This window comes from Kryptolebias marmoratus, linkage group LG22, assembly GCF_001649575.2.
Source record: "Kryptolebias marmoratus isolate JLee-2015 linkage group LG22, ASM164957v2, whole genome shotgun sequence".
Classification (NCBI taxonomy): Eukaryota; Metazoa; Chordata; class Actinopteri; order Cyprinodontiformes; family Rivulidae; genus Kryptolebias; species Kryptolebias marmoratus.
This window is the reverse complement of record NC_051451.1, coordinates 17,149,886-17,173,963: the sequence shown is the minus strand read 5'-3', so window position 1 is coordinate 17,173,963 and position 24,078 is coordinate 17,149,886. Positions and strand designations below refer to the sequence as shown.

At 38.4% G+C, this 24,078-nt stretch overlaps 1 protein-coding gene across 3 annotated transcripts in view; it reads right to left on the bottom strand.

Moving 5' to 3' along the window:
- Window positions 1-304: 304 nt before the first annotated feature.
- adam12b (ADAM metallopeptidase domain 12b) overlaps window positions 305-24,078 on the bottom strand; it is an 80,840-nt gene continuing 57,066 nt past the window's right edge. For 2 of the 3 annotated variants that reach the window (XM_017432654.3, XM_037973601.1), the window contains 12 exons: window positions 19,589-19,766; window positions 16,558-16,647; window positions 15,702-15,897; window positions 15,459-15,567; window positions 14,819-15,017; window positions 13,346-13,423; window positions 11,682-11,790; window positions 11,220-11,406; window positions 10,177-10,285; window positions 7,483-7,752; window positions 2,524-2,699; window positions 305-1,935 (listed from right to left, as the gene is read on the bottom strand). In XM_017432654.3, coding sequence (XP_017288143.1) covers window positions 1,887-1,935; window positions 2,524-2,699; window positions 7,483-7,752; window positions 10,177-10,285; window positions 11,220-11,406; window positions 11,682-11,790; window positions 13,346-13,423; window positions 14,819-15,017; window positions 15,459-15,567; window positions 15,702-15,897; window positions 16,558-16,647; window positions 19,589-19,766 — 1,750 coding nt within the window. In that variant the 3' untranslated portion in view covers window positions 305-1,886. The remainder of the gene's footprint in view (window positions 1,936-2,523; window positions 2,700-7,482; window positions 7,753-10,176; window positions 10,286-11,219; window positions 11,407-11,681; window positions 11,791-13,345; window positions 13,424-14,818; window positions 15,018-15,458; window positions 15,568-15,701; window positions 15,898-16,557; window positions 16,648-19,588; window positions 19,767-24,078) is intronic. The other variant, XM_017432661.3, reaches the window with a different exon arrangement.

The window sequence follows — 24,078 nt, the reverse complement described above, 5'->3', positions numbered from 1 at the left end:
AACCAAACATATTTTGTTGCCATTAATTAAACTGTTAACATTTTATATAAATAATAAAAGAACCAAAAAGTCAGTTTGGGCTTTAGTTATAGTAATGACCCTTGTTGTCCAACAGGTGGCAGTGCTTGCTGAGGTGTAGATAGACTAAATTAAATAATAAAGTAATTTTACTGATTTTTTTTTCTTCTCTTTTTTTAAATGGAGCCTAATACATGTTGTAGATAAATAAAATTTAAAATAATCAAATGTTGCAGCAGGATTTCTGAGATAAAAATGAAATTAAAACCCTTTTTTTTCCCCAAACCATCATAAAGAAACTTTTATTTGGCTCTGATTTCAAGTCTGGCTTAGAAGTGACATTGTATGCTGAAGATATCAAAATCCTGTTCTCACCACTCGGTATAAATAGGACACAGACTTAAAGAAGTTCTTACATTTCTGTGCTTGTAAGAAAAAATAAAATAACAGAACTGACACACTATTTACACTTTACAGTGACTCAAAACACTAAGAATATGGTGAACATTGTACACGATTTACAAATGGCTCAAACATTTAACATAATCCACAGAGTTTAAACAAATATTTTCCGATGAAGAACCATTAGTTGGACTGTTTAGCACATCTGAGCACTTTCTGGACAAGAAAAGAATCACCGTTACATTTTTTATTCTTTAGTTTTGCACACAAACAAGATGCAGGGCGTCACTGACTCTGGTCATTCTGCTGTGGGCTTTTGCAAACACTACAGCATTATGGAAAAAAAAAGGTCCACACAACTCTGAGCTCTCAATCAAACAAATAACATTTTAAATGCACAAATAAACAGCGAAGAAACTTAGAACCAAAAGGGAATGAGAAAGAAGAAGAAGAAGAAGAAGAAAAAAAACGGACAACACAGAAACAAGAAAACATTTTGCTGGACACGGCTGAGGTGGAGCTTGGAGAGCCGACAGAGCTGAAGTCATCTGGCTTGGCTCGCGCACCCAGAGACAAAGTGAGTGTGGATGTTAAACACACAAACACCAGAGTTAATACGGAATTATTTGGTGCCTACGAAATGCTCTGGAACACAATCGGTCTGTCAAATCCACTGACACTCTGGACGCTCTCCCGCATCAGGAGAACACGTTCAGCACGTGCCCCGAGGCGTGCGTCAGCGCTGGTCTGACGCGTGCGAAAAAGTGAACTTATAAGGAATCAAGTTGCCTCACTGGGAGTCTGTAAAATCAGCCAGTCACATTAATCCCATAAAAATAATAAAGCAACACTTTCTCTGTCCAGCTTTAAGTTGTAAACTGTATTTGAATTTTATTTTTAAGCACCATGGCAAAAAAAATGAAAGAATTTTGAACTGAAGATACTATAAATGACATTAACAAACTAAATAAAACTGCCTAATGAGCTACAAGTTGAATCCTGACTTGTGCTCTATTTCCCTTTATCTTCGTTCAAGTCCAACATTTTTTTTTTGCATTGTCATAACTCAAGCAATTATTTAAAAAAATCCTTTCATTTGAGAAAAAAAGTACAAAAATCACTGAAGAATGTAAAAAAAAAAAAAAAAGTTGAAAATGACAGTTTTTCCTTCTTTTAGAAAAATGTTTCCATCTTTCATGTAAGCACTCTCTGTGCACAAACTGCCAAGGTAAATAAATTAACAGATAAATAGTTCATAGGTACCTGAGCGAGGACAACAAAGCGCCTGTAGGAGGCGTAGCACCAAGGTGTGATGTTTGTCCCCTTTTCACTAAAAGCTCTGCGACTCTTCTTGCTGTGTGAAAGGTCCAACAGAGTCTCAGGAATTAGTGCAAAACAAGAGAGTTTTTGTCATTTGTGGTTAAGTTGTTTTTAGACCGTCCCGCTTCGTCTCCGATGCCGAGAGCTCAGCAGTCCTGAGTCTTTGGTGGTCTGTAGGGCAACACTGGTACAGGTCTGAAAGAAACACAAATGTAGGGAATCGTGACAACCCTGCAGATCAAAACAACCGAGTTCCTTCTTACGTTTTTTTTTTGTTTGGTAAAACCCTATTTTCAAAAAGGCAGAGAAGCTGAAATTTTTTTGGAATAACTACATTTTGAAATGCTTGTCTAAAAATCTGGAGTAAAATAATTCCAGTTATGTAGTGCAATAAAACAACATGTCCCCCTTCGGTCACGCTACGACCAGAGTTTAATATGTTGGTCACGTGTCTACATATAAACCCGTCTTGTTCATCTAAAAATCACATTGGCAGAGTTTCTAGGTCAGATATACTTTGACACGCTAAGCCTTTGGAAAGACCAAATGCACGTCACGTTTGCATGATAGGGATCATAATAATAAATCCACCACACATTTATTTTTTTAACCCTATGTACATAAAACTGCACAATAAATAAATAAAAACAACAACAAAAACAACAAAAAAACCCCCATACAATTATATATATATTTTTGTACGACAAAGATCAGACCCCTACTTCCCACATATGGCTGAAATGATGAAATCCCTGAATGTCATTTCTGTCAGATTGCACACACCTGTTGGGTAAAGGGATGCTGGGTGGAGGCCTGGGCACTTTGGGGATGGGTACAGCGAGGGCTCCAGTCACAGAAATGTGGACCCCTCCTGCTGTGGCACAGGGACCCAGCTGAGAGCTCCGTCCTAACGGATCCGCAGGCAGCGGTTTCTGTGGTGGACTGGGCTTCTCAAAGTCCTGGGAAGAGAAATAAAATTCAGTCTATATACTCAGCATCTACATCTTTACTGATTTTTCTTTTAAAACCAGAAAGTAATCCTACTGCGAGAAACGTGACTACATCTTTGTGGTGCCTTTCTGTTTGGATCAGTTGTGTTTCAGCTATCTGGACCAAAAACAGCCATTTCACTAGAGGGCAGTGTGTTATCAGCGTTTCCTCTGCATAGCGACAGCAAACACGAGATAAAACCGCCACCTTCTCTCCTCCATCACCTCCGTGGCAGTGCTGCGTGAGTGCAGAAGGTTATCTGGACGAGGTGCCATCGTGTGTTACTAATCTACACGAGGAGGCGAGAGGGTGATAAACATGTGCTACAAGTTGCTGAGGACACACAGGTGCAGAGACACAAACAGACGTAAAGTGTAAAGTATATATATATATATATATATAAAACAGAGTTTGAAACATGAACAACATCAACCATGACAGCAGCTGTTCATACCCGGGGACTCCAAATCAGTCATAATTTATGTCAGCAGTTTACAGTTTACAAATCTATTTTTATTCTAACAACATAATGTCTGACTTACTTTTTCCACATGTATGCTTTTCTCATTTTTTTTTCAGGAGATGGAAAGTCCAGAAATAGCTATATATTTGATTTTTTCTTTTTTTTTGTGGGATAGGACCTAAAAGCTACATTTTTTAAAATAGATTTTCTACATACAGCTGCCTGGGTGCAGTTAAGAGAAGATTTGTTCATGTTTAAAATGGAAAAAAATATTTCTGTGCATCGTATAAGGTCCATCAGAACATTTATGTGCAGAGTTTTGTGTGAGAAACCTTTACTGGTCGGCGCAGACCCTGACTAACCCACCCAGCACCTCTGCGATGTGTTGGAAAAGCCGACTGTGAGTCAGACCTTATCGGTGGGCTTTTGTGGCCAAGTGGGCGGAGATCCCTGCAGGCAAGAAACCTTTAACTCCCCCACACTTTGGCCACATAAAGGAAGTTAATGTGTTGTTGAACTTTAAAATAAAGCAAAGTGGGGAATGAAACCACTTATTTTTTTCTCTTACTGAAAAGCCAACTTCTTTTTTTATTGAGCCAAGTAACATTTTCAAACCTAAAATGTCCATAAAATAAAACAAATCTACACATTTATGAACCGCTCAACTTGCATGGTTATTGGCTGCTACCATGAAAAGCAGAGCATCATGTGTTAATTTGTCTATCTGTTAGCGAAATGTCTTCTGAACCAGAGGACAGATTTTAATGAAACTTTCAGACAGCACTCATTGGATGTTTGTCTACAACTAATTAACTTTTGGATTCAACTCAGTTTAAGATGATTATAACCAGGTACTGAACTCAAATCTGCTGATCTCGTAGCCGAGGCTCATCCCCAACACATTCTTAGTGCGAACAAATCTTACTAGAACTTTGTTTAAAACTTTTGCATGCTAAGCTATATGCATTTCTTCCATGAATGGTATTTTCATTAAACAAAGGCAGGCTCTTAGACATTACAAAAGAACAAAAAGAACAAATAAAGGCACCTGAGCTTCTTAAGAAATCCTTTGCATTGCTTGTTTTATGAATAAATACAACTAGGATTTGTTACGACAGCAAATGAAACATTATGTTTATATTAGGCTCCAGCTAAGGGGAAGCGGAGTAACCCCATAATTGAGAAAAAATACATTTTACAAACCGAAAATGGGCTACGTTTCGCAGATTAGAGCTAAAAGCTGTTTTCACTTGGTTACAAAGAAAAGAGCCTCCCAAAGTTGTGAATTTTTAATCAGCCCGAGCTCCATTAGTGGCATAGCGAGCTTGTTTGTCCTCTAAATCCACACAACAGTGAGAATGCAGGGGGAATAAAAGATAAACAGCGGGGGGGATTCCTGTAATCCAATTTGAGAAATTTGTTGGAATATTAACTCAAGCAAACACTGTCCACACATGGAGTCCCGTTCACTGTGATTTTCACTGTTAGATAAACTCAAAGAACAAACAGCTACAACCAAATCACTATAAAAGGAATCTTTAAAATCCAAAAGCTTAATCAGAACACGAGATGTAGACAATCCAGGACTAGTCTTGCTGTCTGTGGAAAACACCACATAGGAATATAATATTCTTATTCAAATTGAAGAATTACATCATTCTCTAGATCTGTGTTTTACAAGCACCTTTTAAACCCAGAAGAATGGAAAAAAGGGCTGTAATCTAGGCCAAAACCTTTTTTTTTTTTCTTTTTATTTACTTAATAAAACATGTCTTCTTTTAAGAGCATGACTTCACACTTTTTGGTCCAATCTTCTTTTAAACTGCGCCTGAATATGGTTAAAGCCTATTTGCTTTATTCTTACTCAACACTCTGAGCCTGTTATTATTTTTTTTATTATTATTATTTTTCCCAACCAGACATGATAACAACAAACACATCTGCTTTAGAATATTCTCTGCTCCCCCATTTGCAATTCTCCTTTCCCTGTGAGAAGGACTTTGTTCCCCTGGAAACGCCCTGGTATCAGTGGGGTGCAGAGAGTTTGAAGACATTTAAAATAAGACGTTTCGACACAGACAGCAGGGGAGCCTGTGGCAAGTATAACAATAAGCCTGTAATGCACTCTCTTAAAGAATTGATGCCCCGTACGTCCTTGCTGACCTGCTGTTAAATACCAACACAATCCCCTCTTATGTTTTTGACCCATATATGCTGTCGCAATCCACCCTCCTGTTCACTTTCATCACAGCAAAACTGGCCGACTAATATGAGCAGGCATCAGGGTTTCATTGTTCTATGAAGTATTCAGGTAATTTATTAAAGGTCCAGATGTTAAAACAGAAAGGGGAAATGTTCAAATTTCAGCGCAGCTTTTTTCCCCCTCCCCTCAGCAACCATTGTTACAAGTCAAAAAAACTACTAAAAATCCCATTTATCAAAACTATATAACTTTCCTTATGAAAACATTGCAAGTGTCTGGCTTTGCTTTTAGAACAGAGTTTCTCCAGCATCCTTTGTCCTTTTTTTCAACAACACTGCCAAAAGAACAGGCTGCACAAACTCCCACCGTTCAAGAGTTCCTTTCAACATTTTCTGCTCACAGTAGAAATCCTTCCCCTACTGAATAATAATGGCTCATTAAGGAATGAAAAGCAATTTAATTTAATTTAATAATAATAAAAAAAACTATAGCAGCTGGTCTCCTCAGTTCCTAAATGCTAACAGTGTTTTTTTTTTAGATGATTAAATATAGTGGAGAATATGCAAAAAAGAAAAAGCAAATATTTGTTTTAAAGAACATGCCTTGATATCATTTTTACTTAATAATAATGCTTAAATGGTTTGTAAATAATAACCTTCTGTTTTTATTTCAATTTTTTATGCATTCCAACATTCTTATCAAACATAAAAGTACATTTTCTTGCTGATTCCTATGACTGCAGAAACCCATCTGGATAAATAATGTCAAAGGTACATTATAGAACTGGGTTTCCTTGGGGTCTCTAATGCCCTTCCTTCACATCTGCAGCTGTGTTTTGTTTCCTCTCCAACAGAGAGAGTCGTGTCACAAAGTTTATATCTTCCTTATTTTTTTTTTAAAAGTCCCGGTGAACCCTGCTGAAGCTCACAAAGCGCTGACATCTTGCACAAGTCTCCTTGCTGCGCCGGTACAAGAATGGGTCAGGATTTGGACACACACTACCACCTGAGCAGACAGATGGATTTACTATCTCCACTGTTCCTATACCACCGGCTCAGCAGAAAGCAGCACCTTATTCAGGAGCTGGGTCACAGGGAGGGAGACGGATTGAATTTGGCTGTCGATATGCGGGCAAGAAATCCGACTGCAGTGGGCTTTGCAAGCCAACACTTTTGCTACAGGCTTTAAAAATGGCTACACAGGTGGCAGGTCTTGGGTCATTAGGTATAATTTGAGTATTTTACGTTCCTGCCAGCCCTTTGAACAGAGCACATAACTTTTCAGATTGATTTCTACCTTCCAATCCACCGATTTTGGTTAATTTCAGTCAAATGAAAGCACGAGTCTTGGAAAGTCGCCTCATCTGGATGATCCATCAAAAAGAGCTTCATTGGCTTCATTTAAAGTTTAAAAGTTCATTGGGCAATATTAAAACTTTGTGTTTAGAGAAAACTGCACTTCAAGAAAACAATAATTTCACTAGATTGTTTTAAAGGGTCTGTTTTTTTTTTTTTAGTTAGACAATATGATCTTCCAGCGTGTGCATGTTACCTGCCAAAAAAAAAAGAAAAGAAAAGACTTCAATGATGTTCGGTCCTGTTGGTAGTCGTGTGTGTGCATGATCGAACTCCCGGTCTTCATTTATAACCCAAAATGGATGAGGTTGTTTTAGAAAAAACAAAATCTTAACTTTGAAGCAAGTTTCATCTGCTGAGGATGATGTAGTTTTAGTTTCTTTAAATAACAAGAATTCACCCATAATGGAATTTTTAATCAAAAGAAACACCTGAATGTTTAGTGAGGGCAATTTTAAGCAAATTCCAAGTACAGACAAGTTATATTATCACCTTAAAATATGTATTTTTTTAATCAATGGCTGCAAATACAATTCAATTTATCGGACTACAACAGATACATGATGCTCTAGGATTAGGTCATTGAAAATAAATTACCACATAAGGCTATTGCAAAATCCTTTATAGTAAAGAAAAAGCTCCACACTTGGAAGCAAACAAGTTGTAAAAATGCAGCAGAGGATCTGCAGAGCCTGTTAACACTTTCTTTTTTTTTTCCTTTTCAAACCAACCTGGTCCGTTCCGTACGACGACTGCTTGCGAGGCAGACTGAGGAAAGGTGGCACGAGGGGTGGTGAGAGGGACGTGTGGGTGGGAAGGACCCGGCGTTCGGCCGGCAGGGGAGGCAGGGTGGGCAGGGTGGGCAGGGTGGGCTGGCCCACGCTCAGAGACATGGGCATGGGGTGGCTGATGTGCAGGGGCTGGTAGAGGGGCAGTCTGCGCAGGCTGTGAGAGTGGAAGTTGTGAGGAGGCAAAAGAGGCTCTGCGCTCAGGAGGGATGGCTGAAAAAGAAAAAGGAGAGGACATTTTTATTAGTAACGGCATTAATAATCCTGAGACGTGACTGTGTGGCAAAGAACCGGTATTCACACAGGCAGAAACTTGTGACTGAATTGTAGATTTGACAGGAAATTGTTTTCACACCTGTGCTTTTCCTAATGTCAAAATCGCTCCTCTTATTGCTCACATCATTCTCACCTTCCATTCTATACAATGTGATTACTCTGAATTTGGTTTAGTATATCATTAAAACAAAAGGTGACAAATCTACTACTGGTAACTGTTTGGATTATGCTTTGTTCCTAGCAATAATTGAGATCTCCAGCCTCTTCTCAAGTTTAAATAAATATAAATTTAATACGATGCAGATGCTTTGGAGCGGTTAACAAATCAATGAGCATTTTTTCATGGCTCTCCATATAAATCAGCAGATGAGTCAGTTATACTTTGGATCAGGTTTTATCTCCTGGTATTTTTAGTTTGTCATTGGATTTCTTGTCTCAGATTTTTATTTATACTATTTATGCTTTTGTAATGATGTAATTTACAGACATGAATTTATCACTATGTTGTAGATTAAGGGATATTTAAAACTGGCTGTGCCTTTTTTTGATAAAAAAGGATAAAAGAAAAACAGCACAGAAGCTTTCATTTAAAAGATTTAAATAAATTAGGATAGATTTTCTGCCAATGTTTTCTATTCCTAGTCATCTGTGTTATTGTTACCTGTTCAGTTTGATTTGCTTTTGTTCCATGTTCCAGCTCTTAGTTCCCCTCAGATAATCTGACCTTCCTGTCACACACCTGCTATTCATCTGCAATCATCCCAGCTGCACTCACTCACTAATCAACCTTTCTCCAGAGATTAAACCTCACTCTCTGTCAGCTCTATATGTGGAACTCTACTGTTTATAGCTTGTTGTAGTTGTGGCTGTAGTTCTAGTAGTAGTAGTAGTAGTAGTAGTAGTAGTAGTAGTAGTAGCTGTAGTAGTAGTATCATTATCATAATCATCTTCTATCTCCTGATTTTGCTTCTGTTTATTTGAACTACATTCTTTTTGCATTCTACCTGCTTGTCACCTGCTACCTGCACTCTTGGGTCTTTAATCTACAACATTTGTTGCAAATCTAAGTTAAAACTAAGACAAAATAAAGCTAACGAAGCTAAGATCCACTAAGTTAAAATAAGCAAAACTACAATAAACTAAACTAAGATAAGACAAAGTAAGCTAAACTTAAATAAAACATGTAAAGTTAATTAAATTTAGCTAAGATAAGCTAGATCCTAAAATAAACTAAGATGAAATAATGTAAACTAAGCCAAGTTACCCTAAATTAATCTAATCAAAGCTAAAACAGGATACAATAAGGTAAATTATGACAAGATACAGCATGCTAAGCTAAACTAAACTAAACAAAGCTGAAGTAAATTATCCAAACATAAACTAAGATAGCCTAAGACAATATAAACTGAGCTAATCTAAAATAAGATAAAACTAAATTAAAATAAACTAAGACACTAAATATGATATGTCAGAGTTAAAATGTTGAGTAAGACATAAAACTGAAAAAGAACATTTTGAATTTGTTAAAGCCAGAGTGTGAACATGTGTTGAGACCAACTGTTATTTCTTCACTCCAGAACTAACCAATAACACAAAAAACAAAAAAATGGCCAGAAAGGATTTGGCTGCTGGACAACACACGTACACAATGAAGCGATGCAGATGTACTCAGACATCTGCGACTGGCTCCAGTGCTCACAATAACAGGAAGAGAGAGACTGTTTCACAAAGTCACTCTGGTGGTCGGTACACTATGTATATAAAATAAAGTGGATAAAATTCTATACTCAATTATGACATTAGATGGGACTTTTATACACAGCTGTCGCAGACGGAGGCAAGTGCAAACTCATTTTAGATCAGCACACTTTCATGCATATAAATATTCACTCCTTTATTTTGTCGCACAGACACAACAATAGGCAATCTTTTTCCACGCCAATCATTTTCAGCAAACAAATCAAAACCTATTTTCCTCCACTGGCTGAATCAATCAACTGTGCCCCCCTCTCAGACAAGAAACTATCACCAAAAAATCACAAACAAACATTAAAGAGGCTCAAATTACGACATCCCGCATCTCATTTAAAAAAAAGCACAAACTCTCAATTACAGTGCTGCCGTGTCCTGTCAACAACGGCGCTGTAATTAATACTTCCGCTTCGGTGAGATATAGCGAGGGTGGATCAATTACCCGGCTTGCCATGATCCTATTTTATCAAAAAGCCTGAAAGCATGACGACTCAGAGATGAGGTTTGGCCGCAGGTTATTGAAGAGCTACAGCATAAAGTTATTACAAATAAACCAAATGGTCTGTGGAGAAAAACGAGCACACGCGAAAACAGCGCAAAATAACTGACCTTATAAATATTGGCTGTGGAGGGTTTTGGTGGAGGCTTGCGTCGCGGAGTGGGTCTGTACCTGGACTCGGTCCTGATGGGGCTGGTTGGCCTGTTTGCCTCCAGAGATCTAGCAGCAAAACACATATGATTAAAGATGATTTGATCTGAAACTTAAAAGATGTTTAGTCTTAAATACTAATATAGTCTGGCATGTTCCAGGAGGGTTTTACTGTAGTACAGTAGAAACATTTTTTTCTGTTCTTGTGAAAATTCAGTTTCACATTCACCGTACTTATATACTAAAAAAAGTATGTTGTCTGCATTTACAAACACCAAACGGGCACAGAAACGTTTCTTGCCAACACTTGAATAAAGAGATTGTTTGTTCATCCTAATAGACATCTGTTAGTAGAAACTGAGTGCAAAAATAATATCCAAGTTTTTTTTGTTGTTTTTTTTCTAAGGTTTAATATTTCCTTTTTTTTTAGTCTTTGCTCAGATAGTGTACTGTATTTATAAAACACTGAATAAACTTGCAGCCAATTAAACTAAAAATACTTTGGTTGTGGAGTGACCTCATAGATCTTTTAAAAGTAGGTTTCTATCTACCTGTTCAAAAAACTCTAATGTTCCCATTGGTTTTGGGCTTTACAAACTCAGGGGGAACCGTGCGTTTTCTCAGCTGCACAATCAACATGAAATCTGTTCGATTTTAGAAATATTCTTTAAAAGAAAGCTTTCAATTTATCCAAAAAATTAAAAGCAGACATGCCTTCCAAAACCTAATCCTTAAAAGAAAGCAAGAAACAGCAAACTAATTTCATACATGTAGCAAAAAGATGCATTCAAGTTAAAAGTGGATAGAAAGTAAAAAACTTTTTTCTTCTAGAAAACAAGATGCTGTGTATACTGCACAAAGAAGTGTTTCAGATCAACTTTTAACATTTGAGAACAAAACAATCTCACTTTCAAACAGGAGCTAAAGGAGTGAAAACAAAAAAAATAAACCTCCATTTTTAACATTTTAACTCTAGTGTTTTATTCTTTTAAGTTATTGCTACCTGAGTTTCTCCAAAGTGCTCTTCTTATTGCTGACGAAGAGGCGTAGCAGAGTCTTCCTCTTCAGAAAGAGGATGACGGTGGCCACCAGGAGGCTAACCAGGGTGACCAGGATGGCCACAGTAATGAGCACACTGTCGGCTGATGCCATATACGACAACACGCACATTAATACACACACACGCACATCTACAGCACAGAACAGTGACAGGACATAAGACTGTTACAGCTACATCATGGTCAGAAAACCATTTAACATTCCTTAATAATAATAATAATAATAATAATAATAATAATAATAATAATAAAAAAGTGCAGTTGAGTGTAATTTATCACTTAGCATGTGTAGAGTTGTGCTTTGAACCATCCATCCATCTAGAACTGACTCTGGTGCAGCTGTTTAATACTGGTAATCTTTAATAGGTACTGTTTAGGTGAGCAAAGATCAAAAATGCCTGAGCTACCTGCTAGCCTCATTGGCCCGCTGTCAATGCTCCCACCGAAGCCTGCTTTCTCACAGAGCGGAGGAGCCCAATGTGCTTCGCAGTGGCAGTTTTTCTTGTTGTTGCACACCTGTAAGCAGGGATAACATGCAGTTTATCAGCTGCTACCCTGATTTATTAGGTTTGCCTGTTCGTAAGGAGCACGTCTAGAATAATGGGTAAAACATATGTGGAGAAGTACATCCGGCGATGTTGAAAATTTCCAGGGCAAAAGTGTGATCTGGGCGGATTCCCCGGTGTGGTATTGAAATTCAGCTGTTGGCTGGAGGGAGGACAAACGTGTAGGGAGATGTGCTGATGTGGAGGATTTACACTTAACACATAACTTGAGCACCATCTCCACCTTTAGGCCATGGACTCTTTCCACTATAGGTGACAAGGTTAAAAATTACTTTGAATGGGTTCAGGGGGAGCTATTATTGGATGGAATTATATAGGATCGGAAATGTCAATAAGAAGCAACACAAACACCTAAAGAAGCAAAGACAACAAGTAGCTCGTATTATCTTTTATGCAAAATAGCACACATTCTCGAAATGATTATTAAAAAAAAAACATTATAGTGACTTTGAATTAACCAAATTCTCATAAGTAAATGCAATAAACTAGTTATGCAGTCTAGGGATATCTCTGGATAGTGCTACAAATAAAAAAAAGCTGAATGTCATATTTGTGGCATAAATAATGGTCAGGCTCGATGCTCAGTTTGCTTCTTATGTATCATAGACAATTATTTAAAAAATTGCTATAGCTGATCAAAAGTTAATAAAATAAAGCAAAAATTATTTTAAACCTGACTGATAAAAAAAAATCCCTTAGATAAATGTTATGTACCTTTAACAAAAGCAAAGGCGGAGAAACAATATTCTCTCAGGTGCATCTGACTTCTTTATGAGTTGAAAAATACTTTTGCAGATATATTTATGGATAATCTGCAGTTTTTGCTGTTAGCAAATCAAGGTAGGTCATTTTTAAAATCATTTTTGCTTATCATAATAGTGCTTAGTGATAGGCTTTTATGTTGAGGCGAAGTTTAATGAATTACATGAGGGAATAAAAAAAAAAGACTCAAAGATGGGAGCTTTGATTTCACGTTGCATAGACGTCTTGCCCTAATTGACAGTGAAAATCAGTGCTTGCTGTGGGCCAACAGTGTCTGTGGTGAACACTGCAATTACAGAACTAAACAACAAACATAAATAAAACATAAAAGCATCCTTTGTTGAATTATTGAAAAGGGATGTTGTGAAAAAAAGGTGATCATTTCAGAAAAAAATACATATACTGCAGCAGTGTTACCATTATTTCTACCCCTTCGTGCTCCTGCATTGTTGAGAAAAATGATGGATAATTTAAGTAAACCTTAAAAAATGTATTTAAATTAGAGAGATTTGACTTCAGATGAACAAAATAGATTGACTGTACAAAAATATAGCAAGCTGCACTGTAAATAATCTGTTGCTCTTCGATGGTTTTATAATTACAGTGCAAAGAGGGAGCGACCTGATTGTTCGTTTGGCCAAAATGTAAATGAACGAACAAATAGTCAGTCTTCAGAGGCTTGTAACACTCCGCAGTGCATAATTTAACACTAAAGAGTGAACTAAAAGGCAGTTTGCACTCACCCCACGTCCATTGCACTTCCCGGAGCATTCATGCACGCCAAAGACACTGACATTCTGGCACTGCCGGTTCAGACACACCTATAAAGAGAGAAGCATCATTAAACATTTTCAGATGCACTGAACTGCAAAGGCAAAGATGATGAACTAAAGAAGAATGGGAACAGAAAGTAAGGAACGCTCTACCTTCCGCTGCACGTCTGTTGGAAGCGCAGACAGATGCACCATAGTGTAACAAGAGCACAATTAGGAGAAGAGCCCCAGAGTTGGGAATTTGAGAATGTCAAAAAGTAAGATAATTAATATAGTGAGTAATTTAAAATTTGGGGGAAGATACAAAATGTTATAAATGCTGTGACTGTTTAAGAACAAACAAAAACATCAAACTAGAATAAGTAAAAAAACAAAAAAACAAAAGATGAAATCAGGTGCTTTTAGGTCAAAAATAAGGCCTGCATTAGGTGAGCAGTTTTGACCACTCATTTTCCTCAAATTGCGCTTGCATTGCAGGCTGTCTGCTGCCAACGTAATGCTCTGATTGGCATGGCAAATACAAAACCTTCCTAAGAACAAAGGCCCGCAACAAATGGCCACCTTCAGGCCATTAAAATTTCTAGATAATGAGGGGCGCAAACTCATGACCTGGGAGACTGTAACCAGGAAACAAGCTGGCAAGACTGATAACCATTTTCTGTGCAAAACTCAAAGAAAGTACAAAAGCTGTTTAGCACCAAGTCTGAGTCCCTTGAAATGAAATGAAATGAAATAGAAGAAAAAAAATCATGACAACTATAAAACCCTTTCATTTTGGTACTATAATTATTAAAATTATGCTTTTAAGATGGTTAAATCGTTCAATTTTCTTTCCTGACACTTTAAATACGAGCGTAACAATGTGTTCCAGTTTCCTGTTGGGCTAATAACATGTGTCAGCTCAAGAGTTAAATAACTTTCCTTACAAATTAGTCATTTTTCACAACCTGGCTCTTCAGCATTCTGCCAGTTTTAAACCAGATGGAAGTTTCACAAGTTAAATTCACAGCTCCGGGAGGAGGGGGCTAGAAAATCATCTACAATTGTATGTCAAATGTTCTCACAGAGAAAGAATGGGGTCGTGTAGCTTCTTCTGTGGAGACAATTAAGAGAGAAAGAGCTCTATCCCAAGGCTGATGGCACAAAGGAAGAAAGGTTGAGAGACACTCCTAATAAGATAACTGGTTGCTCTAAGCCGGCTTGTTCAGTCCTACGCATGGAGAGTACAAATGAATCCCTGAACTCATGAGTTAACTTCATTAGATTTTTTTTTTCTCCTCTCTGCTCAACCTGCTCTGTGCCTGAAGAAACAGAACAGTAGTACAGCTGTCAGTATTTAATAAGAGGCCTGTGCATTTCTGATGTATCACTCCAGTAAGAGTGATGCCTCAGTAAGAGTCTTAACGAAATGCACCTTTTTTTCCCCATGCAATGATCACTCACCATGTTTTCTCCACACTTAGTTCCAGCCAGAACGAGTCCAGGGTCCGGCATGTCATCACCCAGGTAGACGTGTGTCCCCCGGCACAGAATACGTCCTCCTTCTTGCAGTGGGATATTGGTTTCAATGGAAACAGCATTTGTTCCGATCACTGGCCGGTTGGCTCCACCCTGGCACTGGATCTTACCACACTTTGCATCCCTGAATTTAACACACACACACACACACATGCACATAAACAAGATTTCAATAATACCCGATAGAACTGTGGGGTGTCAGTCATAGACAAGCAGAAGAGACAGAAGAATGAGTGCTGAGGAGAACTGCCGTCATTAAAGCAATTACATTTTTCAACAAAGAGCTTGATTACAGAATTCACCCAGAGGGAGGAAATTCTTAGAACAATTAGATTACAAGACTGCATGAAATGATCCATTTTTTTGGAGAGTAATTTGCCTTTATCTTTCTCAGATTATGCTTTTCGTCCATGTAAAACTTTTGTTGGAAGACCACATGTCGGATTCTACAACATAATGATGATTGCTAATGATGCTGCTTAAAGCTAATTCACTGTGTTTTGCACACTGAGACAGTGTATCTGCAGCTCCACCGCATCGGTGCAGCAGCGCAGCAGAGTTGTACCTCGCATCACATTTGGCAAATGAGCCTTTGGAGTCCTTCCCACAGTTCCCGTAAGGATCACCTGCAGAATTGACTCTCTCGAAACAGATGCCAGGAGCAGGCTTGGCTCCTGCAAACAAAAACAAGAAAAAAAAAAAAAAACAGTCATCAAAATGGGGAAAGAGATTATTGCAAAACAGTAAAAAAAAAAAAAAAAATTGCACACACACACACACACATTTCCTTTTGTAGCTACTGTTTTACCTTGACCCCACAAGGTGATGCACTGTTGTTCGTGAGTCTGACAGATACCGTTGTAGCAGTAGCCCTCAATGCTGTGGCAGGCGTGTCCATCATGCAAGTAAACATTGGCTGGGCAGTGAGGACTGGCTCCGGTGCAGAACTCAGGCAGGTCACACGAGTTGCCGGACTCTCGACACAGGGTGCCAGCCAGTTTCAGCTGTGGTAATAATTGTGATTTTAGAATTTTCTTAATTTTTCCTTACACATAACCTTTAAAACTGACTTCTGTACTGTGTATTTTTTTACAGCGGTTCTTAAATGTAAGAATTAGATCTAAATAATGTAAGGTCAGTTTTAGAAGTAAAATGCTATATTTACATACAGCGAGGAAAAATGCTCTCTCTGTGCAGCTCTAGATTATTTAGAACACTGCAATGAAGACCGAACACTTTTTTATGAAAAGCTGCAAAAATAAGAAGAAACAAAACCAGTTTCATCTTAAATATACATTCCTCTTTGTAAAGCGAGGACCCACGTCAGAGGTGGTATTTCATTATTTCATGCAAGCTAAAATGAGCGAATAATTAAATGAAAGCAAATCTCTGCAATCCAACCTGACCTTCACCTCACTTGAAACTTGCCTATTAAACTAAAAACACAAAGTTTAAATGAGTCAAAGCCTTGATATTAACTTACTGTGTGCATACCAGCACACGATTATGAGCCACTTAATAACCTTCAGGCTAATTAACTGTTATGCACCTACTCTGCAAATATAATTTCAGAACTTTTCCAGCCGCCAAGATCATATCAGTGAATAAAAACTTGGGCGAGGTGGTACAACGAGACAGACCTAATCCTGCGTGAAAATTCTTACCTTGCAATCTTCACAGCACTGGCCATGGGCGCACACGGCATCTCCCTTTAGGGTGCACATGGTGGCGTTGCAGCAGGGGTTCATGCATTCCTGGAACGAAGGAAAGAAAACAAAGCGACTAACATGACGTGAATCCGATCACCGCTTCAACGATTCCCTGCCAGCCGGTCCCTGTCAGATGAAGCGCTCCGAAGTCACAGGAGCCCACTTCCTGCCCTGAGATTCCTACCCTGACCCGATGACCTCCGAGTGGAGGCAAAAGCTGGAGTTCATGTGTTTTAGATTTAGCATTTCTCTAGGAGTAAGAACTTGTAAAGAGGAGTGTGTTGATGCAATGACCCTGAAAAAAAGTGCAATGAACCCGTAAAAAAAGTTGGGTTGAGGAGCAAAAGATTTTGCACCAAACATAACTGGAGGGAAACGAGGTGAGGCATCCATCTGGCATTCTTAATGCATGACAAAACTCGTCAGTTTTATGCTAGTAGCATCACAAACAGCCCTGTTGTTCTCTAAGAGAGAAAAACATGGCTGCTTTGAGTGTGAAGCTTTAAAATAATAATATGTGTTGAGGGCTGTAAATAGAGGCAGCTGGATAATTTTCTGTGCTGTTTTATGAGTTTGGCAGTTTACCTCTTGGCCCTTTTTGGGGCCTATTGTTTTAAGAGGAGAGAAAAGCCTGCTTTGATCTCCAAGTTTAAATGGGCTGTCAGATCTAACAGGCTGTGTGGGGTGACATCATGGAGGTCATGGTGGACACATTGACAGGGATAGAGATAAAAAATATATATTGCATTGTTGGTTTGCTGGAGGTCAACACAATGGCTCCACAAAAATACCACCCACTTCAATCTGAAAGATGTGGTGTCATAATTCTGCTTGCCTAGATAACCACACCCTCAGTTCAGCCAAATTGCTAAGTCTGTGTAATTTAATTTGGAAGTCAAATAAACATCACTTAACTTCTGGGAGAGACTATGTAGCTTTGTAGTTAAACAAGACCAACAGAGCGAGACAACTCTCGGGAGAAATGATCAAATCTTGTCAATTTAAGAAAATCTTGTTCAACTTTTATGATTATATTTGTATTTTAACCTGCTTTCAGTTGAACAGCTCAACATTTGGATCTCCAAAGCGCACAGCTTTTGAAAAATATGGTGTGAAACTAATTAGTCTACAATTGCTGAGATGCATATTTAATCAGCATTTTATATCTACTGAAACGCCGCAGCTACAAGTGGTAAATGCAAATTAGACTGTTGCTAACATCATCAGTTACTTCAAGGCAAACACTGCTCTGAGGTAATTCATTTAAAACTTCAGTTTTCTGCAAATGTCAAAGTGTAACGATGTATTTATTCTCGCACAGCGAAATGATCTATGGTAGAAACAGAAATGTTTCTCAGACATCACCAACTTCTCCGTGCTGATTGATTGTTCAGGTCATCACTGTTCAAAGAGCACAACTTTTCATAGAGCCACCCTCTCAGATGGGATAATTTGATTCTTTCTTAGTTTTATACAGTACATCTATGTATACTGAACATTTAGAGGTTTAAATTCTGGTTGGACATTTAAATATTCTGATGAACTATGAAGAACATTTATCATCTGCTTTGTTGTTTATCTTGGATTTGTAACCATTTTCAGTCCCGTTGTGCCTTCAGTTTTTCTGTCAGGTTATGTCTTTGTCCTGATTTTCAAAACCTTGTGTTTTGTGGGTTCTCTGCTCGATTTTGTGAAAACCACCTTGGGTCATGTAATGGATGGACCCAAACACAGGCAGACAGGAGGCAGGTTTGGGAGCAAAACCTAAACTTTAATAATCAAACTGGATAGTGATTAAAAAAAAAGAACAGTGGCAACCAGGAACCAACAGGAAAAATAACATCCCCACAGTTCTGTTTTTTCCTTCGCTATTCAATTTGCTCTTTGGATTTTTTTTCTTGTATTTTACTTGTCTTTGTCACCACCGCACTCAGTGAATGCAGTGCCTAGTCTTTCTTTTATGTTCTTTGTCTTTTGTTCCTTCATGGTCACCTCATGTCTAGACTGATGCTCAGACAAACAATTTGTATTTATGTTTCAGGCCTTCCTGCTTTCGCTGTAACTTTTGTTTTCTTCTGTTGTGTAATAAAGTTTTTTTTTCCTTCCTCATTTCTCTAACTTTAGATTTGCATTTAGGTCCTCCATCCACCTCCATTTTTGATAACATTACTATTGTCCAGGTGAAAATTCTGAGATATGTATTTGTTTTGTGGTTTTAGACAATGACGTGCAGTTCCATCTGAGTGATACCTTTTTCTCATGTGACTCAGAATCACAGGAGGAAAAAAAACAAGAAGAGAATCAAAGTGTGTAAACTGATGCACGAAGCAGAGCCCATTTGTTTGAATCGTTGGGCCAAAGAAAGCCTCTTTCAGCACTGACTGCATTACACAAGAGTTTGTTTTGCTTTGTCACACAGTTGGACATTAGTTTGATTAATGGACCTCCACCAAAGATATGATATCACCATGACAGGCGGTCAAGAGAAGGTGAGACGTGAATTAAATAAAAAGCTTACTTTGAAGACCTCAGCCTCAAGTGATTTGCTGCGTTTTTTGGATTTGTTTTTTGGCACAGCACGTGTGAGTGCTTTTAAGTCATGATGACACTGGCAATGTCAAGAGAAAGTTTGACTGGAAATGTATACACTTTAGTAAAGGGGGTTTAAGTGAGCTATCGAGACCTTCGGTGGTTCTGGGTGATTGCTAACAAAATGGGTTTTTTACCTTCAAAAGAACTGCCAAAAATCTAAATAGATTAAATAAACTTATGGGAACAGGTTATGGTTTTAATTAGAACGTTGAAAAAATAACTGTTTTTTGTAGTTTTCAAGGACAAAATTTTTGTACTGTCTTGTGAAAAAGACAAATTTTTTTATTTGTATTTTTTTTTTGCAGGAACAGTTCACAGCAAACATCTGCTTTATTGCTGACCACAGAGGTGGCGTCTGATGCACTCGACTGGAGAAGGTGATGGTTAATTTTACCTCTGGCTCTCCGCAGTCACACTCTTCTCCCTCCTCCACATAGCCATTGCCACACTTCTGTCCTCCATAGAGCACCTTGACCTCTGGCATGTTGTACAAACACATGCCCACGCCTTTCTCCAGACTGGCTGCAAGGTCCTTCTTGCTGCATGTGCTAAACACTGTTGGGAATGGATACCTATTAAAAAATAGCAGGAGAAGGAAGAAGAAAACACAGATAATGTTTACTGAGAAAATCTCGCATGTTGTTTGCTTTTACTGTAAAGAAATTATCTCGAAAAGGTCCGTGGGATTATCATGCTAGGACACAGAACATTCACTTTTGCTCAATCTTTTCATTCAAGAGGCTGTTTCACACAGATTTAGTAGTCTAATTGCATTGTATGAGCTCCTTTTGAAAAGATTCTCTATCCCTCAGTTACATAAATGGCCCTTCAAATGTCCAAAGAAACATTTTCTCTGACAGCTACATCTTCAAGAGTCATATCCTGGCTAGAGAGGAACAATTTAAACAACTGTCTGAAGGCTGTTATTTTGACTGACGGTGATTTGTGCGTGCGAACGCTTCTATGTGAAATCTTTATTAAAAAAAATGGCAAGCTTAAAACCATGTCATTTCTGCTGAATTATTTTCATTTTCAGTTATCACTTTCCTGAAGTGCCAGCTTACCTTTAATTTAGAGAGAATTGAATTTCAAACAGAAAAGGAGAAAAGCTAAAGATGAAACTGCGTGATGCATTGGACGCATGAAGCAGTGAAGCTTGTGGGAATCACTCTTTAATAAGTGTAAGACCAGGAATACAAAAGAACAGAAAAGGAAGAGAATGGAAAAAACAAATTATTTGTGGATAAAGGGGACAGTGAGAAAGTGCATGAACTGGGCTATGGTGCAAGACCTGAAATAAATATAAAACGTCTGCAAGCAACCGTCCCACTGTGGATTGGTAAAACCCAGAGAAAGGTTCAGTAGCAACAGGTATCTAAGGTCACGACCTGAACTTTTTACATTCAAGCTCAGGTGAAAATATAAAGCAGATAATAAAGACAGAAACACACACATGGGCCTGCTGGGGCAATTTAAGGACTCCCTAGGAATCATGAAACCTTTTCATCCTGAGGCCACTGAGAGCTCAAAGTATCTTTGTGAAGTTTGGCAACACATGTGTGCAGACAGCAATAAAAAGCCTTACAGAAAAGAGCACCTACTGAGTGGACCATCAGAAAAGCTCTTCCATCCCTGCATGAACTCTTCAGTGCCAATAAAAAACAAACAATCAAAAAAGAAAACAATAATATCAAACTTACTTTGACCATATTAATATAATCTTAATTTTTTTTTCAGTTATGGCTCTTTTGCCCTTTTTAATGCCATTAAGACCTTACTTAACTATAGCTTCTGATTCTTTAAAAACACTGTGAGAATGAAACACAAGGAACAGATCATATAACAATGCAACCCAAGGTATGGTAGGAACAAGCACTCTTGTGGTTTACTGTAACATGGACAGCATCAAAAGGACTCATAAAATGAAGGGTTTGGAGTGTAAAATGTCTTTGTTGGACATATTCTCGCCTTAAAAAAGGAAGCTGACAAGGATGTGGAGTGGCAGGGACTGACGGCTAGCAGAAAGGATTGGTAGGCAAAGCAGGAGGAAAGGGGATGTGGGATGCTTGAAGAGCTTGAATTCCGACAGAAACATGTCATGCACGTACTTATGCAGTGATAGACCGAGGTCTTCGAATGCATCAGGGCGTGGAGACTGTAAAGCTCAAGGCTTGACAGGGCAGATTTGTGAAATTTCAAAACGACACAAATATGTTTGTGGAGCCTGCCGATGGACAGAGGTGGGGGGAGGGATGTGTGATGCTTTGCCTAAGGGGGATTTGGTTGCAGCAACTGCATGGATATTTCACTGCTGTTAGCTGACTATAGACAGGCTTCTCCTGAGGGTGTTGGAGATAACAGAGAAAGCATTCAGTGGAAAAAGAAATCCTTTTTTCCAAAGGAAAACAGATTTCCAAAGCGCACAGAACACACAAAAAAACATCCTCCTCTAACAGCCACCCTTGGGTTAAAGCAGAGCCTCCACTTCACTCAGACTGTCCACCTTAATATGTCAGCTGCTTTCATCTTTCACCGGCCAGAAGCCAATCTACCTGTCTCTGTCCACTCACTCACGTAATCCACTCAAAAACCACCGTGACACGCTCAGACAAAGAGTTCTGAGATCCTGTGCGTGGAGACCCACGCATGAAATCGAGGACAGACCGTGCAGATTAACCAGCTGCAGAGAACAGACCAAGGCCCCAGCAGATAACATGGACTGCCACTGATAAGAGAACACAGACACGCTTCAGGAAAGGAGGTGGAATGTCCATAAAAGGTAAACAGAGTCTGTTCCCAATAAACATCCCTCCATGCTAAAAGCTAGGACGGGTGCAGTTCCACATGGAAAAATTCAGCTTTCTTACATGGGATGTGTTAGCAACAACAAGTACATTAATGTGTGTTAAAAGCAACCTGAATTTCATGTGAGTACCATTACGCCTTGCTTGAGGCAAAAGGAGAAGACAGTAAAAGTCTTGAGGGATAACTCTCTTTAGTAAAATATTCACTTATTTTCAGTGTAGCATGAATCAGGAACACATTTTATCATGTCTCCCCTGTTTGAAGGGGTGCCTTGTTAAGCTTGTGCTCACAATCATTAATAAAACAAACCTTACAGACTCCCCACTGGATCCATATTATATGAATTTAAAGATGATGGTTTAAATGTAAGAAAAAAACAACAGCATTAAATGCCTAGTTTCCCTTAAAGCAAGGGTCTCCAATCCTAGTCCTCGAGGGCCACTATCCTGCATGTGTTACTTGTTTCCCTGCTCCAACACACCTGATTCAGTGGTTAAATTACCTCTTCATGTTCTGCAGAAGCCTGTTAATAACCCATTGATTCAAATTAGGTGTGTCGGAGCAGAGAAACAAGTAAAACATGCAGGACAGTGTCCCTCGAGGACCAAGATTGGAGACCACTGCCTTAAAGGAAGACATATCGCTCATCACCTTTCTTAGTTTTAGACTAAGATCAGCTTTTCTTGAGAAATCACAGCATTGTAGCCGATTTGGTCAAATCTACAAAAAATGTAATCCACAAACTCTCGCAGATGTCAGGTGCTGTGACTGTTAGATTATGTTTTATGAAAAAACTCAGCTACTACCACATCAAATTTGAGCTCAATAACTGTAAAACTGACAGCATTACAGCCATTTTGTGTGTTGGTAAATATCAAATCTGAATGAAAATGAAGATCTGTCCAGCAGTTTATGAGCTATTTTGCTAAAAGACAAACAGAGTTGACTCCAACAGTTACAATCAAAGCTTTAAGAAAAAATGTTGAGCAATGTGTTGCGCTCAAAGTTTGTGTAGGGGGCGATGCTCAGCTACTACGACACCAAATCTTAGCTCAACATCTGCAAATTTACCAGTTCATAGCAATTTTTGTGTTTTTAAGGTTGGTTGGCTGTAGCAGCCATCTTGTATTGAGTTGAGTCCAAAAGTCAATCAGCTGTTGATGTACATCAAATAATTACTTTCCATTCAGTGGTTCATGAGATATTTTGTTAAAAAAAAAGACTTTTTTTTTTACATAGTTATTGACAACATTTCAAATGCAGATGTTGTGCAGTCGGTTAAGGCTCAGAGTATAAATTGAGATTGTGCCTCAGCTACTGACATCAAGTTCTAGCTCAATATTTTTTTAAAAAATTTCTGTTTGATAAGAGCACTTTGCGGGGGTGACCATCTTGAATCGGGTTGACTCCGAATGTTGCTGAGGTCAACCAAATGATTTATTTCAGAAAGTTTCATTAAAATCCATTCAGTGTTCAAAAAAAAAAAAAAAATACAGTACTAATGCAATCTGTTTAATGGTTTTTAAATTAGATGGTCCTCCATTAGAGCCAGTAAAAAGATCTCCCTCTACTGTCATTTATATTGCTAAATATACAAAGTATGAGAGCTATATTGAGAATGAAGACATGACTGTAAACGATCTGCCTGTGCTGACATCTGCTGTGTTCAGTGATTGTGTTTTAGCAGGACTTTGATAATTAGGCATCACCTCTAATTTAAAGTCTGTGTTCCTCAAGCTAACAGCTGCACACACAATCCTAATGCTAACAGATGCAGTGTCAGCCTTACTGGGTGCTCAAAGGTGAAGTGAGGATATCTTTGTCATCCACTGGCTGCTGTGAGAAGAAAAGTAAAAGGATGTCCCGACACAGGTGAGTGCACCGTAGTGAGCTATTTCTTACTCAAACTAAAACAAAGTAACAAGTGTAAAACTGAAAATTTAGTTTAGATCCCCTCGCCTCATATTAAACAACTACACTTAGCCACAAAAGAAAAAAACAACAACAAAAAAACGTTCCAATGTGAAGATTATACTGAGCAACAAACCCACATTCGTGGTTTCTATTATCACAGCTGAG